This window comes from Lampetra fluviatilis, chromosome 1, assembly GCF_964198595.1.
Source record: "Lampetra fluviatilis chromosome 1, kcLamFluv1.1, whole genome shotgun sequence".
NCBI classification, from domain to species: domain Eukaryota; kingdom Metazoa; phylum Chordata; class Hyperoartia; order Petromyzontiformes; family Petromyzontidae; genus Lampetra; species Lampetra fluviatilis.
In genome coordinates this window covers 27,802,486-27,815,645 of record NC_136275.1, presented here as the reverse complement: position 1 = coordinate 27,815,645, position 13,160 = coordinate 27,802,486, and the positions used below count along the sequence as shown (strand labels likewise).

The 13,160-nt window shown below is 53.6% G+C and overlaps 1 protein-coding gene across 3 annotated transcripts in view; it reads left to right on the top strand.

Moving 5' to 3' along the window:
* Positions 1-13,160, top strand: part of LOC144940232 (uncharacterized) — an 89,892-nt gene that overhangs the window by 57,403 nt on the left and 19,329 nt on the right. For all 3 annotated transcript variants that reach the window (XM_078866787.1, XM_078866778.1, XM_078866769.1), the window contains exons 4-10: positions 7,972-8,052; positions 8,541-8,635; positions 9,034-9,114; positions 9,908-9,976; positions 10,192-10,282; positions 12,049-12,776; positions 13,017-13,106. In XM_078866787.1, coding sequence (XP_078722913.1) covers positions 7,972-8,052; positions 8,541-8,635; positions 9,034-9,114; positions 9,908-9,976; positions 10,192-10,282; positions 12,049-12,776; positions 13,017-13,106 — 1,235 coding nt within the window. The remainder of the gene's footprint in view (positions 1-7,971; positions 8,053-8,540; positions 8,636-9,033; positions 9,115-9,907; positions 9,977-10,191; positions 10,283-12,048; positions 12,777-13,016; positions 13,107-13,160) is intronic.

Sequence of the window (13,160 nt, the reverse complement as noted above, 5' to 3'; positions counted from 1 at the left end):
TTTGTTGAACTTACTTAGCCAACCGTACTCATTGGAGGTGCAGGGGAAGGACAACAAACTAAACACAAAGCGTTTGTAAATAAATACATTTTCAACCGAGATGACTTAAAAGTGCAGAGCTCGCAGTGGGTTCCTACTATCGGAAGGAAGGGTGTTCCAGACAATGCAGTCACTATCTTTGTCCAATGGTTAACCGTGAGCTGCTGTTGCGAGGATGACCGGACTTCGCGCGATGATGTTTTATGCTCCTTGACGACAGTAGAAAGGTCTTGTGGTTAATTTGTGACAAGCATTTTGTGCGTAACGAGCGAGAAAACACTGCGAAGTGAACACCACACAGCCTCATCGCCCACACCACATCCCATACCTCACGCTACGACCACCACCACCACCACCTCCTCCATCCTAGTGCGCGTCACAGCCTCGTGACATCGCTTCCCACCCCACACATCTCGCAATCTCAGACCTTGAGTGTCTACCCTTAATGGGTAACGTCACCAACCCCGCAATGACCAGGGTGGTGAAGTATGGTAAAACGGCAACTCAGTGACTAAAATGGCTAAGGGAGGCCTCCGTCCAGCAGTGGATGAACGTTGGGCTTAAAATAATTACTATTATTTTGCTATTAACATAATAAAGTTGTTTTTTGGGATAATATTGAAAGCCTAAGTGTTAAACTTGGTATTTGCAGCTTACGTCTTTTCCCGTCTTACCAAAATCCGGGTCGTCTGTTGCTGGATCAGGGCCAGCCGTGCGATGATATTCTGTTTTAACGACCAACTGAGCCTCCACTGCCAGCACGTTGAGTCTGGAGTTATGATTTTTTTTAACAACGCCGCTCGCGCTGTAACTTCTACTCCCGACTCGGTGGTGCTCGCTGCTTGCTGCTCGGTGCTCGGCAGGAAGAATAATGGGGTTCGGGGAGTGGCCTGGCATTAACCGGGACCCTTCCCAGCTCGCTGATTTATGAACCTCCATGAAAGAGGCGAGCCAGGGGGGGCTGGTGAGCGGAGGTCACAGCGCCGCTGGCGATCGTGGCGCGACATTTCCGTGCACGTTATACACTCGGCGGAAGAATTCATCTTCCGTACATACGTATGTGTGTTCGTATGTATGTACGTATGTTGAACTTCTTTTGCACAGTACATAGCCAACCGTGCTAATCGGAGGTGCGAGTGTGTGCAATCACGGCACACGGGGTTATTATATTTACGTTAACAAATCGCATAGTATTCTTACCTACGGCTGACATTGGTCATCATTATCAACATCACCCGTGATCTATCCACTGCTGGGTGAAGGTCTCCCCATGCCGACTGGCACCCTTCTCACGTTCGTGCGACGCCACCATCGATCTCACTCCGGTCATCCTCGCAGCTTTTGGCGAGCCATCGAACAAAGACTCTCACCGCATCGGGCGCTTTCAGTTGCGCTTCTGCGGATGTCTGGAACGCTCTTCCAGTGTTAGGAGGCCACTGGAGCGATGTACTTTGAAATCATCTAGATTGACAAACTAATTTCTTTATAACTGCTTTTTGTGTTTAGTTTGTTGTCCTTACCCCGCACCTCTGATTAGCATGGTTGGCTACGTACGGTGCGAAAAAAGTTCTACATACATACACCCATGCACACACCAGACAACTTCATCACTGTCGGCTCCACCCGCCTCTTTTCCATCCTTTTTGGGACCCAGTTGACGTTCAATTACCGCGCCCCCCCCTCCCCCCGAGGTTAACACTCACTGACTTGCGTGCGTGCGTGTGCGGGGCAGAGATGATCTCCCAAGCGAAATGCTGAGGGAGGGTGGCGCTTGTGCACAGACTGCCCTATATGACATCATAACAACAGTCTGGACCGCTGGACAGGTACGGCAGGATTGGAAGGATGCCCTGGTGGTCCCCCTCTTTAAGAAGGGGGACCGCACAGACTGTAACAACTACAGGGGCATCTCACTCCTCAGTGTGCCGGGAAAGGTCCTGGCAAGGATTATTCAATATCGCCTTGCTAGGCACGCTGAGGAGAGGCTTGCGGAACCCCAATGCGGTTTCAGGAAAGGGCGGTCCTGTACAGATGCCATATTTTCTGTCCGTCTGCTACAGCAGAGGTGTAGGGAATTCCAACAAGACCTACATCTCTGCTTTATTGACCTGGTCAAGGCCTATGATACCATCAGTAGGCCTGGGCTCTGGGTTGTTCTTCGTGCTTTCGGAGTCCCTGATCCTCTGCTCACGATCATTAAAGACCTTCATGATGGTGAGCGGGCCCGGGTAAAACTACGTGGCCGGGAGTAGGAGCCTTTTCCTGTACACCTTTGGATGCGACAGGGATGTCCTCTGGCTCCCACATTATTTAACATCTATTTCGACTGCGTAGTTCGTGAAGCCTTCAATAGCTGTACCGGGGGAATTTCCATTTGGTACAGATATAATGGGAGGCTGATCGACGCCCGGGTGCGATCAAGGGATGGCTCCCTATTGGTCAACCACGTTATGTATGCCGATGATTTGGTAATAGCTGCTCATGCAGAAGAGGAGTTGGAGACGCTGCTGCTGAGACTGGAGCGTGCCACTAAGAGGTGGGGCCTTACCATCAGCCCCACCAAAACTAAGCACCTGCCTGGGTATTTTGTACCATCGGACACTCCACCCCCACAACTCCCAATCGGTGATGGGGCAGTTGTGGAGAGAGTGGAGAGTTTCCCATACCTGGGCAGTGTGCTTATGACCGGCTCCAGTTTATCAGCAGAGGTCTCACTCCGAATCAGTCGAGCAGCATTATCTTTTCATCGGTTGCGTAACGCTGTGTGGAAGCTACCTGGTCTGTCGCTCCGCACAAAGCTTCAGGTCTTCTCGGCCACGATCATTCCCTCCCTTCTCTACGCTTGCGAAACGTGGACCCCCCTAATGGAGCATCTTCGCCGGTTGGAAACATTTAGGCTGGCCTGCCTACGATCCATCCTGGGTTTAACCAGGCTGGATTGTGTGAGGAGCTCACAAATCCTTGAAAGATCTGGGCAAAGTCCCATTGGTGAGCTCCTCTGGCAGGCAAGGCTGCGTTGGCTGGGTCATGTAGCCCGCATGCCCAGCTACCGCATGCCTAAACAGCTTTTGTTTGGCCGGATCGAGGGGGCTAAACGGGCGCGGCACGGGCTAGAGAAGAGATGGAGTGATGTGGTACAGGAGGACGTGCAGCTGAGTGGACTTGCCGATGACTGGTACCAGCGGTGTCAAGATCGGCCTCAGTGGAGGAGGCTCGTGAAGGACGCTACTGGGCAGTTGGAGGCAGTCGCCCTCCAACAACAACGGAGGGCGGAGGAGCGACGCTCACAACAACGAGCGGAGCGCCGGGTGGCTAAAGCACAGCAAGTTGGTACGGTAGGGGGCACAGGTGGTGCATTAGCCAGTCATCTCGGTCATCTCGGTCAGTCGATCCGTGGCACCTGCTGGGTCTGCCCCGTGACCTCCTGCCAGCAGGCGTTCGACACTTCACGTGGCCTCAAGGTGCACTTGGCCTGGCACAAGCGTCGTGGTGACGTCACCGCCACTTAGTGGCGAATGGCGGTTGTTGTTGTTGTGTGTATGTGTGCGTGCGTATGTGTATGCGTGCGTGTGTGTGTACGTGTGCATGCGCGCTCTAATTGTGTTCCTCAAACGGTGGTGTAGCGGTTATCGCCCTGCGCTACGAACCCGGTGGCACGAGTTCGATTCCCGCTCACGGCCAACACCAGTGATGATTATCTGAACCGGTCCTGAGCCTCCCCTAGGTCGACTGAGCCTCAAATTAGTACCTGGTGTACCGGTGTGTAAACATCGCCACTGGGGAGAGAAAGGCGGCTGGGCGTGGTATTGGCCACCTACCCCCTCGTGTGCGATTCCGGCCTTCGTAGGTGCTCCCTAACAGCACTTGCCCCAACAATCGGTTCAGGCTATACGGGAGATCTTTGTCTTTGTACTCTGATTGTGTCCGTCAAACGCCTATGTATGGCTTGGCGAACTTGCTGTACGTCAGTTTTCGGGGTGGGGCGGTCTACTCGTATTTATCTTGAAACCCCAGCTTTGCAGCCTCTCTATTATTACGTTATTCAATCGTTTCCTGTAATTAAATGCAATATGGTATGTCATCAGTGGAACAGAAATTCTATTTTGCAGATGGCTAATGGATATTTTCTGTGTAGGTGTTCATTTCAATGCTAGCAAAGAGCACTGAATATGGAATACAAGCTTGTGTGTTCGGGTCGAATGATGTCAAATAGTTTTCTAATTGCGCTATAAATATATATCCTTTTTCGAACGCTATTCTATTTTCGGTGCCCGTAGCATCTTTTCCCCCCTGCAACTCAATTAAACCCAGCGCTCACTTTTCAAGAAGAGACTGCCGGCTCTCAACGGCACCTTCACGTCGGTGCTCTTGGCTGAACTCCGTTTGCGCTCCACGCGTCTCATTTTCGACGTCACGAGGGTTTTTGCGACCTTTGTTGTGACCCCTTCGTCACGACGATGCCGCGCCGCCGAGAGAGGTTTGCGTCCGTCAGCCGTAGCACGCGGAGGGGATTGAGAGGCTACTCGTGGAGCGCCCGGCCTCTGGGGTCATCTCTGACATGCGAGCGGTGGTAGCAATGACGAGGTCTCGAGAAGAGGAGATATTGTTGCCAACTTTTGGGGGAAGATGAGCGCCAATTACACGAGCTCTAAACCACGACGCGGTGCCTCTGGTGTCACGGTGACGACGCGGAGTTGGCGTCGATTGGTGCCTGCCCAGGGTGGACACTGCGCTGTGGGAAGATTACGAGTTCACATCTCAGTCAGAGATCCGTTCAGCATAATATCATCATCATTAGTCCAGGGTGGATAAAATGAGTATACCTCCATGGAAAGCCAACTGTAGATATGCTTTGGAGAGACCGGTCCTTGTGACGAGAATGTAGAATTTTCCGCTTTGGATATTTCTACATTTACACTTTGGTTCAGTGAAGCTTTCGTTGATAAATGAATATTATCAAAAGAGCACGAGCGAAAGACGATATAACTTTTAAATGATATATTAATTGCAATCAAACGTTACAAAATATGACAACTTGGCATCACGTCAGTACAAGTAACACCACCGCAGGGTTCCCTTCCGGCTTATAAACATTACTCCTGAGGTCACATCTTAAAACCTAAAGAGATGTAATCGTAAATATGTAAAAAAAATCCATGAAGCTCGCACGTTGAGAAAAATCGCAAATACGGCCGCGGCCATCAGGTTTTGCTGGTGAACGATGTCTGCACTCGTCCTCTGGCTGCCCCGCTAACCATGGGGAAGTGCACCTATTGATTTAGCAATTACCGACAAATATGTGGGCTGTCTTTCACAACGCCGCCGGCATCAAATATTTAAACGGCGAATCTCGGAGCCGTGCCGGGCGGATGAGGGGGGGGTATGGGGGTGGGGGGCAGAGTGATGGCAGGGAGAGCGAGTGCCCCCCCCTCCTCGGTGCCTGGACGACAATTAAAGTGAAAAATAAAAGAACAAATAATAATGATCGTCGTAATCACAATGGATTTGTGGGGAAGGGGTGAGCGAGCTGTTGAGCTGCGAGCGAGCTCCCTCCGGAATTCTTTACGGACGCGACGATTTTTTCCCCCTCTGGCCACCGCTCCCATGGGCGGGGGGGGGGGGCTGTGATGGAGATCGGCCGGCGGGGGAATCGCAGAACCGGTGAACCGCACCCCCAGGATGCTCCGGCGACGAGGCCATTGCTGCAAGGACTTTTGGAGCCTTTGTGTGCGTTGAACTTCTTTCACACCGTGCGTGGCCAGCCATGCTATTCTGTGGGGTTCTGTGGGTCTCTATGCATCTGGGTGTCTGTCGGTCTCTGGTTGTACGTATGTTGAACTTCTTTCGCACCGTACATAACCAACCGTGCTAATCTGTGGGTCTACGGGAGTCGCTGGGCATGGGTGTCTGTGGGTGTCTATGGGTCTGGGTGTCTGTGGGTCTCCGTGGTTGTCTTGATGTTGAAGTTCTTTCGCACCGTACGTAACCAACCGTGCTAATTTGTGGGACTACGTGAGTCGCTGGGCCTGGGTGTCTGTGGGTCTCTATGGTTGTCTTTTATGTTGGAACTCTTTCACACCGAACGTAGCCAACCCTACTAATCTGTGGGTCTCGATGGGTCTGAGTGTCTGTGGGTCTCTGTGGTCGTATGTATGTTGAACTTCTTTCACGCCGAACGTAACCAACCATGCTAATCGTAAGTACAGGGGGGGGGGGGGGGTGGGACGACAACAGAGCCCGGAGCTCTAGTCCTCCGTGGGGTGGCGCGCTGTTGGGAGACCACTCGATCCGCACCTCCGATTCGCACGGTTGGCTACGTATGGTGCGAAATATGTTCAGCATACGTATGTTCACAAGTCCAAAGGATCAGCTTTCCAGTGTGTTTGGTTTTACCAGGTGAGAACTAAAGAGATCAGGACGAGTCTCATTTGCTGGAGTGACCTGGGGCATTGATCTTCCAGTAGAGGGTGGGCAGGGGGGAGGGGGGGGCGGGTGGGTGGGTGGGGCGGTGTATGCTACATGTGCAAACCCAATTGAGTAGTTGGTGTAATTTATTAATCTGGTCAATTTGGACCTGGATGCCAACTTCCAAGTATGATGCTGAGTGACGTCTCAGGGGATCCTGAACGGCCACTGTGAAGCGGACGGCCCATACTATCCTTTCGGTTATTACACGCCGGCAGTAATAACCAGGGGCAGACGCTGGATTCGAACCGTCAACGTCTGCAAACAACAAGCGGTGGACGCGCTACCGCTAGGGCCACGCCACTGCCGTCGTCTTCAACGCCGTCGCCCAACACACGAGCTCAAATTTCAGTCGAGGGTCAACTGGGCCCCATCTTGCCTCTGTGGTGGCGAGATGTTAACTACCTCTCCTGGTATGCAGGAGGTCACGGGTTCGATCCCGACCCTGACGCCCGCTGTATATTTGGAGTTTGCGTGTCTCTCTCCTCGTGGTTTGCGTGGATTTTTCTCCGGGTGCTCCGGTTTTTCTCTTCCCATTTATGAATCGACGTCACGCGCTGAGGGTATTTGGCTGCTATACATTTCCACGTGATAAGCCACTTTGTTGAGCTATCATTTGTGGCCAGGTCGCTTCTGCAAAAGAGCTACACAGCTAAATTAAATAGTTTTAGTTTTTAAAATACGTAACATGCTGGGGGACTTCGACGGTTGGTCACTCTTGGGGTGCGTCGGATGTTTGCCCTCGCAATGTTCACTTTGTGGCGATGGCTCAGGGCTGCCGAATGGGAGGAGCCCCTCCCCGACGCTCGCCGGTTTTGGGCTCCGCGCGACCATTTCACCAACGCGCCACGTGCTGCTGCGTCCTCGACGCCGCCGCCGCCGCCATAACGGCGTGGCCCCAGCTAAAGGCGGCACCGCGTCAGATTCTCCCGTTGTCCTGCGAGCGCTGGCGTCGACCCTGGGTCTGGGCGGGCGGGCGGAGAGTTAATTTACACGGTCGTCTCTCATCAGACGAGTGGGCGTCAGGGGTGAGATCGCTGACTTCCTCTGCGCACGCGTGCATGTGTGCACAAGTGTGTGTATGTGTTAGTGGGGAGCGGTGGTGTAGCGGTTAGCTCACGGCCAACACCAATGACGATTATCTGAAGTGGTCATGGGCCTCCCCTAGGTCGACTCGGCCTCAAATGAGTACCTGGTGCATTTCCACTGGAGAGATAAAGGCAGTCGAACGTGGTGCTGGCCACCCACCCCCTCGTGTACCGTGCCGGCCTTCATAGGTGCTACTCGCTAACAGCACTTGCCTCATTAGTCTGTTACGGCTACACGGGGGATCTTTGTCTTTGTGCGTGCGTGTTACGATGAGGGCAGAGCGTCACCCGTGACGTGCGTTCCGATGTTCCAACACTTACGGAAATGCCTCCTCCTCCTGCTGCTGCTTCTCCTTCTCCCCCCTCTCCCTATGCCCAGCGAATAACAATGACGCCTGGTACTCGGTGGAGAGCGCTGGGCTGAGTGGAGGAACGCCGCAGCATCTCGGGTTTTGTGACGGTAAGGTGAACCGCGGGGGGTTCGGCTCACTGTCACGGACACGCTCGCGTTGCGTGCAGGATTCCAATTTGATTTTGTTCAGAAATTTAAATCGTTAAGTTTCGTGGGGATTTACCGAAATGAATGTGCGCACAGCGGCTATGTGTGGGGCGGTAAGTATTACCAAGATGCGGGTGAAATCTTTTCAGAAATTCCACTTTATAAGTTAATGGACAATTGATTTGAATTGTTTTCACGGGGACTTCATAACTTCGTCGAAACGTACTGCACGCACGTGGTTATTTGCCTACATTTGTAAATGTTGACGTTCACGTCTGATGACATTTACGGACGCACGGTTGTGTATTATATATTTTTTACGATCACCATCATCACACGGAAGCCCCATGTCATGGCCGTGGTGACCTTGCGGTGGCGACGGTGGTGGTGGTGACGACACCGTCTGTGGCGGTGGTGACGTGGCGCTGTTGCGGTGACCGCGTGCTCAGGGCCGCTGGGCGAGGCGCAGGCCGTGGTGTGGCGCGTGGCCTACGAGGCGGTGCTGGAAGCGATCGGGAGGACCGAGCTGCACGAGCGCAGAATGGTAACGACGCAGCCTGCCGAGATGTTAACGACCTCGTCTGGTGTGGAGGAGATCGTGGGTTCAATCCCGACCCCCAATGCCTGTTGTATATTTGGAGTCTGCATGTCTCTCTCTCTCTCTCTGTGGTCGCATGGATTTTTCTCTGGGTCCTCCGGTTTTGTCCCTCCATATTTAGAATCAAACATGGGCTTAGAGTATTTGGCTGCAATGCATTTCCACGTGATGATAAGCCACTTCGTGTGAGCAATCCTTCGTGGCCACGTCTCTTCTGAAAAAGAGCTATAGATATATTCAGTGGGCCTTGCCTGGTAAAATAATAATAGTTTTAATAGTTGTTGTCGTCGTCGTCGTTATAACGCGTGCGTGCGTGCGTTCGCGATCGCCTCCACCATCGACAGGACTCAAAGTCCGGGCTGAGCGACCTGCAGGGGAACACGGAGCAGCTTGTGCAGGAGCTCGCGGGCAGCCTCGCTCACAAGGTGCTCGCTTGGAGCCAACGCGGCCGTCGCTAACCACGCCGCACCGGCGACCGGTGGGGGGGAGGGGGGGGGGTGCGCTCTGGCAGCGTCCAGTCACGGCCCGCACGCTACTCACTCTACTCACGCCACTCACGCTACTCACTCTACTGACTCTATGCACGCTGTGCGTCCGCCTTCTACGGCCAGCGGCTTTTTGGCGAGCCTTCGAACGAAAACGGCGACCGAGTCGCGCGCGCGCATGCAGATGCACTTCTGCGGCCGTCTGGAATGCTCTTCCTTCCGATGTTAGGAGTCCCCCGGAGCTGTGCACTTTTGAATCGTCTAGAATGAAAACTCGTTTATCTAGAACTTCCTTTTGTGTTTAGTTTGTTGTCCTGCTCCCCCCTCCCGCACCTCCAATTAGCACTGTTGGCAACTATGAATATCACTTTTGTGGAATTGATGGCAATCCTGTTAGAGGAAGCTGCAGGGAGCCCCTTTTAGATGCTATTGTTGGTCTACGGTTCCACGTTAGCCTGACGTAGTTTGAAGAGGTGGGAGTACCCACACTTTATCCCACCGCCTGCCAACCCGCCAACAAAGCCACTCCGGCGTTGCCTATTCACACCACTGGGTAGACAGAAGAGGTTCGTCGCTTTCAACTGCCTCGCCGGCGAGGTGAAAGCGCAGCGACCCGCTCGGGAGGTCGCGTGGCGAGCATGCCGAACCATTTTACACCGCCGTCGCGGCCGCCCTCGTCATCCGTAACCCCATCCAACCTCTCTCACGCTCTCCTCTTCACTTCCCGTTCCAGCTGCTGCTGCTGCAGCAGCGGACGAGTACGGACTCCGACGGAGAGCGCCGTCGCCCCCCTCCGCTCACGGTGAGGAGGTGCCGCGCCGGTGGGTATGGTGGAGGAGGTGGCCAGGAGTCGACTGGCACAGCGGGCGACTTGCCCGGCAAGCATTGCCAACGCTGCGCCAACGTTGGCACATGGTCGGGACCGTTGTTTATGAGCAGGACACGTTTGAGTGTCGATGATGATGACGACGACGACGGCGATAATTTTACACGGGGCCCACGTGTATTCTCGTGCAGCACTCGCTCGACTATGAAGAAGCTGGCACAGACGAGGCTTTGCTGCACAAGGCCGATCCTGTGTGCCCGGCGCTGGAGGGAAACCACGGAAGTAAGGACTGTGTTTCTGCTGGAATTGGGATCCATAAATCCAGTGCATGATCCGAGTCCGTGTTTCTAAATCCCGGTCCTCGGGATCGGCTATTACCGACCAACAGGCATGTGCAGTGTGCACTGGGTTAATTTGCATATGAATATAAAAGAAAGGTCATCACGGAAAGGTGGACTGGACCCCGGGGAGGCGTGCGAAACGGAGTCCATAAACTCTTTGCTTGGAGTGAAATAACAAATATAGTACTCTGGTTTGTGCAGTTGGAGTGGGTACCCTGTAGGAGCCTTCATTGTTAAAAGAGTGAAAGGGTTCGTCAGTTCTAACACGCACTGCGGGGGGTGTAGGCTAGCCCTGAGCCACCAGTCGGAAATCTACATTCCCATACAAGTAAACATGCAACGTTGGGTAAACGTGGGTCCAACGGTTCTAACCACGTGCCAAAAACGCTGGCATGCTTACTGAGATGTTGGGGGCCAGTTAATCTATGGAATCACCGTGGTTAACTTACTTCTGAGTGCTCCTAAATGTGTTGGTGGCAAGGAATCACTTGGGTTGTTTGACAAATTACTTTATGAATTTCGAACTTCGTTTCAGGAGAAATGTTTGCTCCCAGCAAATCCCTTCGGCCAGGTTCGCAACCTACTTTGTGTACTGCCACCCACTGGGCACAACGTAGTTACTGCAGGTTGGCTGAGCACACAGGCGACCCCTCCACCTACGACTGGACGACGGTGGGAAGTCGAGCCGTCGTAAGTCGGGGGTCACACCTCTGCCTCGTATGGTCTTTTTTGCTTTGCGAAAGGGAAGTGGGGCCCTTCATTGGGCTCGTTCCTGGTAAAAAAACAAACGCAATGGATCGATAATTATTATTCACTTTCGGTTTTCACCATCCCGTTTGTATTGTTTCCCAGTTTGTTACCTCGTGCTTGTACAGTTTTTGTCTGCTCACTACCACCTGAAGTAACACGTCAGCGCATCGTGTGGAATGCACGTGCACTTGCAAAATAATCGGATTCCTGCTCGCAGAGTTTCAAGCGTGCATCTCACGACCCCGCGCAAGAAATTTGTCTTTTTTTAAATAATAAAAACATTACATATATATGGAAAAATAATAAAAGCTTTTATTATTTTCAATTGATTATAAAAAATGTTTTATCTACCTGACTTTACAAAAAGAACCAAGAATATGAATTTCTGCAGTCACGAAAGTTTTAAGTCAAAATGTTTTTAAATGAACGCATCTCTGCTTGCCTATCGCTCGAACAATCCTCTATGCCTGTCACCGCTTCCCAGTAAAGGGTCAACGTTGGGCCAACGTTGGCTCGCGGTTGGAACCGTTTGCTCAACGTTGTTCCCGACGTTCGACGTTTATTACTTTTGCTATCGTCATTTTGGCGACCCCGAGTCACTCTCGAGACACCGGTTGGACTCTTGAGTTCTCGCCCCATTGAACGAAACGATCTCGAAACTTGGAACTAAACTAAACTACTAAAACTATATTTTATTTCACCAGGTAAGGCCCACTGAGCTATACGGCTCTTTCAGAAGTGACCTGGCCATCACAAATAATTGCTCAACGAAGTGGCTTATCGTATGGAAATGTATAGCAGCCAACTACTCTACAATGCGTGTTGTTGATTCTGAATGTGGAGGGATAAACTGTAGGACCCGGAGAAAAATCCACGTGACTACGGGGAGAGAGATCATGCAAACTCCAAATATTCTCCTGCATACCAGGCGAGGTCGTTAACATCTCGCCATCGCAGGCCGTCGCTCGTGCCAGCACGGCGATGGCGAGCTGGTGACACGACGCTCGCCTCGGGGACCAGCAGCGAAGATGGCGGTCGCCTCTCCCCTGGTCGGCGATGGCAACAGCGACACGGCGGACAACTCCGCGGTCACGAGCCGCACGCCCTCGGACGAGGCCTACTCCTCCTGGTCGAACGCCAGGGCCGATTCGGATTGCTCGCACTACCGCCACCACCACCACCGGTGCCGCAGCTGTGCGCCGCCGCTGAGCAGGGACGTCAGCTGGAGCGTCTCCTCCTGCATCTCGGCAGGCACAAGCATGTCGGCGGGCTCCGAGCTCTCGCTCGTGTCGCCCACGAGCTGCCCCGAGCCTCTGCTCTTGCCGGGAAGTGACGCCACCGCGGCAACCGTCGCCGCCGCCGTGGCGGACACGAAGAAGAAGCTGCCTGCGAGCCATGGGAGGTCGACGGATTGCGGCGCCACGGGGTGCCGTTTCGACGCCGTTGCGGAGCGCGGCTTCGTGGCGTCTCGCGGCAGAGACGGCCGGGCAGCGGCGAGCGATGGCGGGCGCGGTGGCGTGCAGGAGAGGCGCGGCAGGCTGCCCGCGCAATTCGGGGCACGCGGCTCGGAGGGCGCCATGCAGAGGCCCGCCGGGAAACAAGAGTGGTCCCGTCAGGCCGCTCCGGGGCCCGTGATGGACTCGATGGAGGAATGCCGGGAGGACACACCCAGCGGCACCAATCAGGTCTGGCTCCATCATCTTACCAACGACCCCTGTAATCGCAATTGTTGAATTGTTACCGCAGCGCATCGACGAATGCGCTCTCAGTCTCCCCTGTGCGATGCGTTTCCTCCATCCGCCTCCCCGCCGTTTCACGTTTTCTTTCTCTTTCTCCATCTGGCTTTGTGCTGTCCTCCCTTTACCACTCCTTGCCCTGCCCGTCCCTCTCTCCCGGCTCTCTTGCCTGCTGGCCCCACGGAGCAGCTGGCAGCTCTGCGTGGCCACCTGTCCGATCTGGAGAGCAGCCTCTGTGCACTGGAGCGAGGCCTTGGCTCCGAGTGCCACTGGGCTAAGGTATTTTTTATTCATTTTGTATGTTTGTATTATGTAATATTTCAGTCTGAGCCT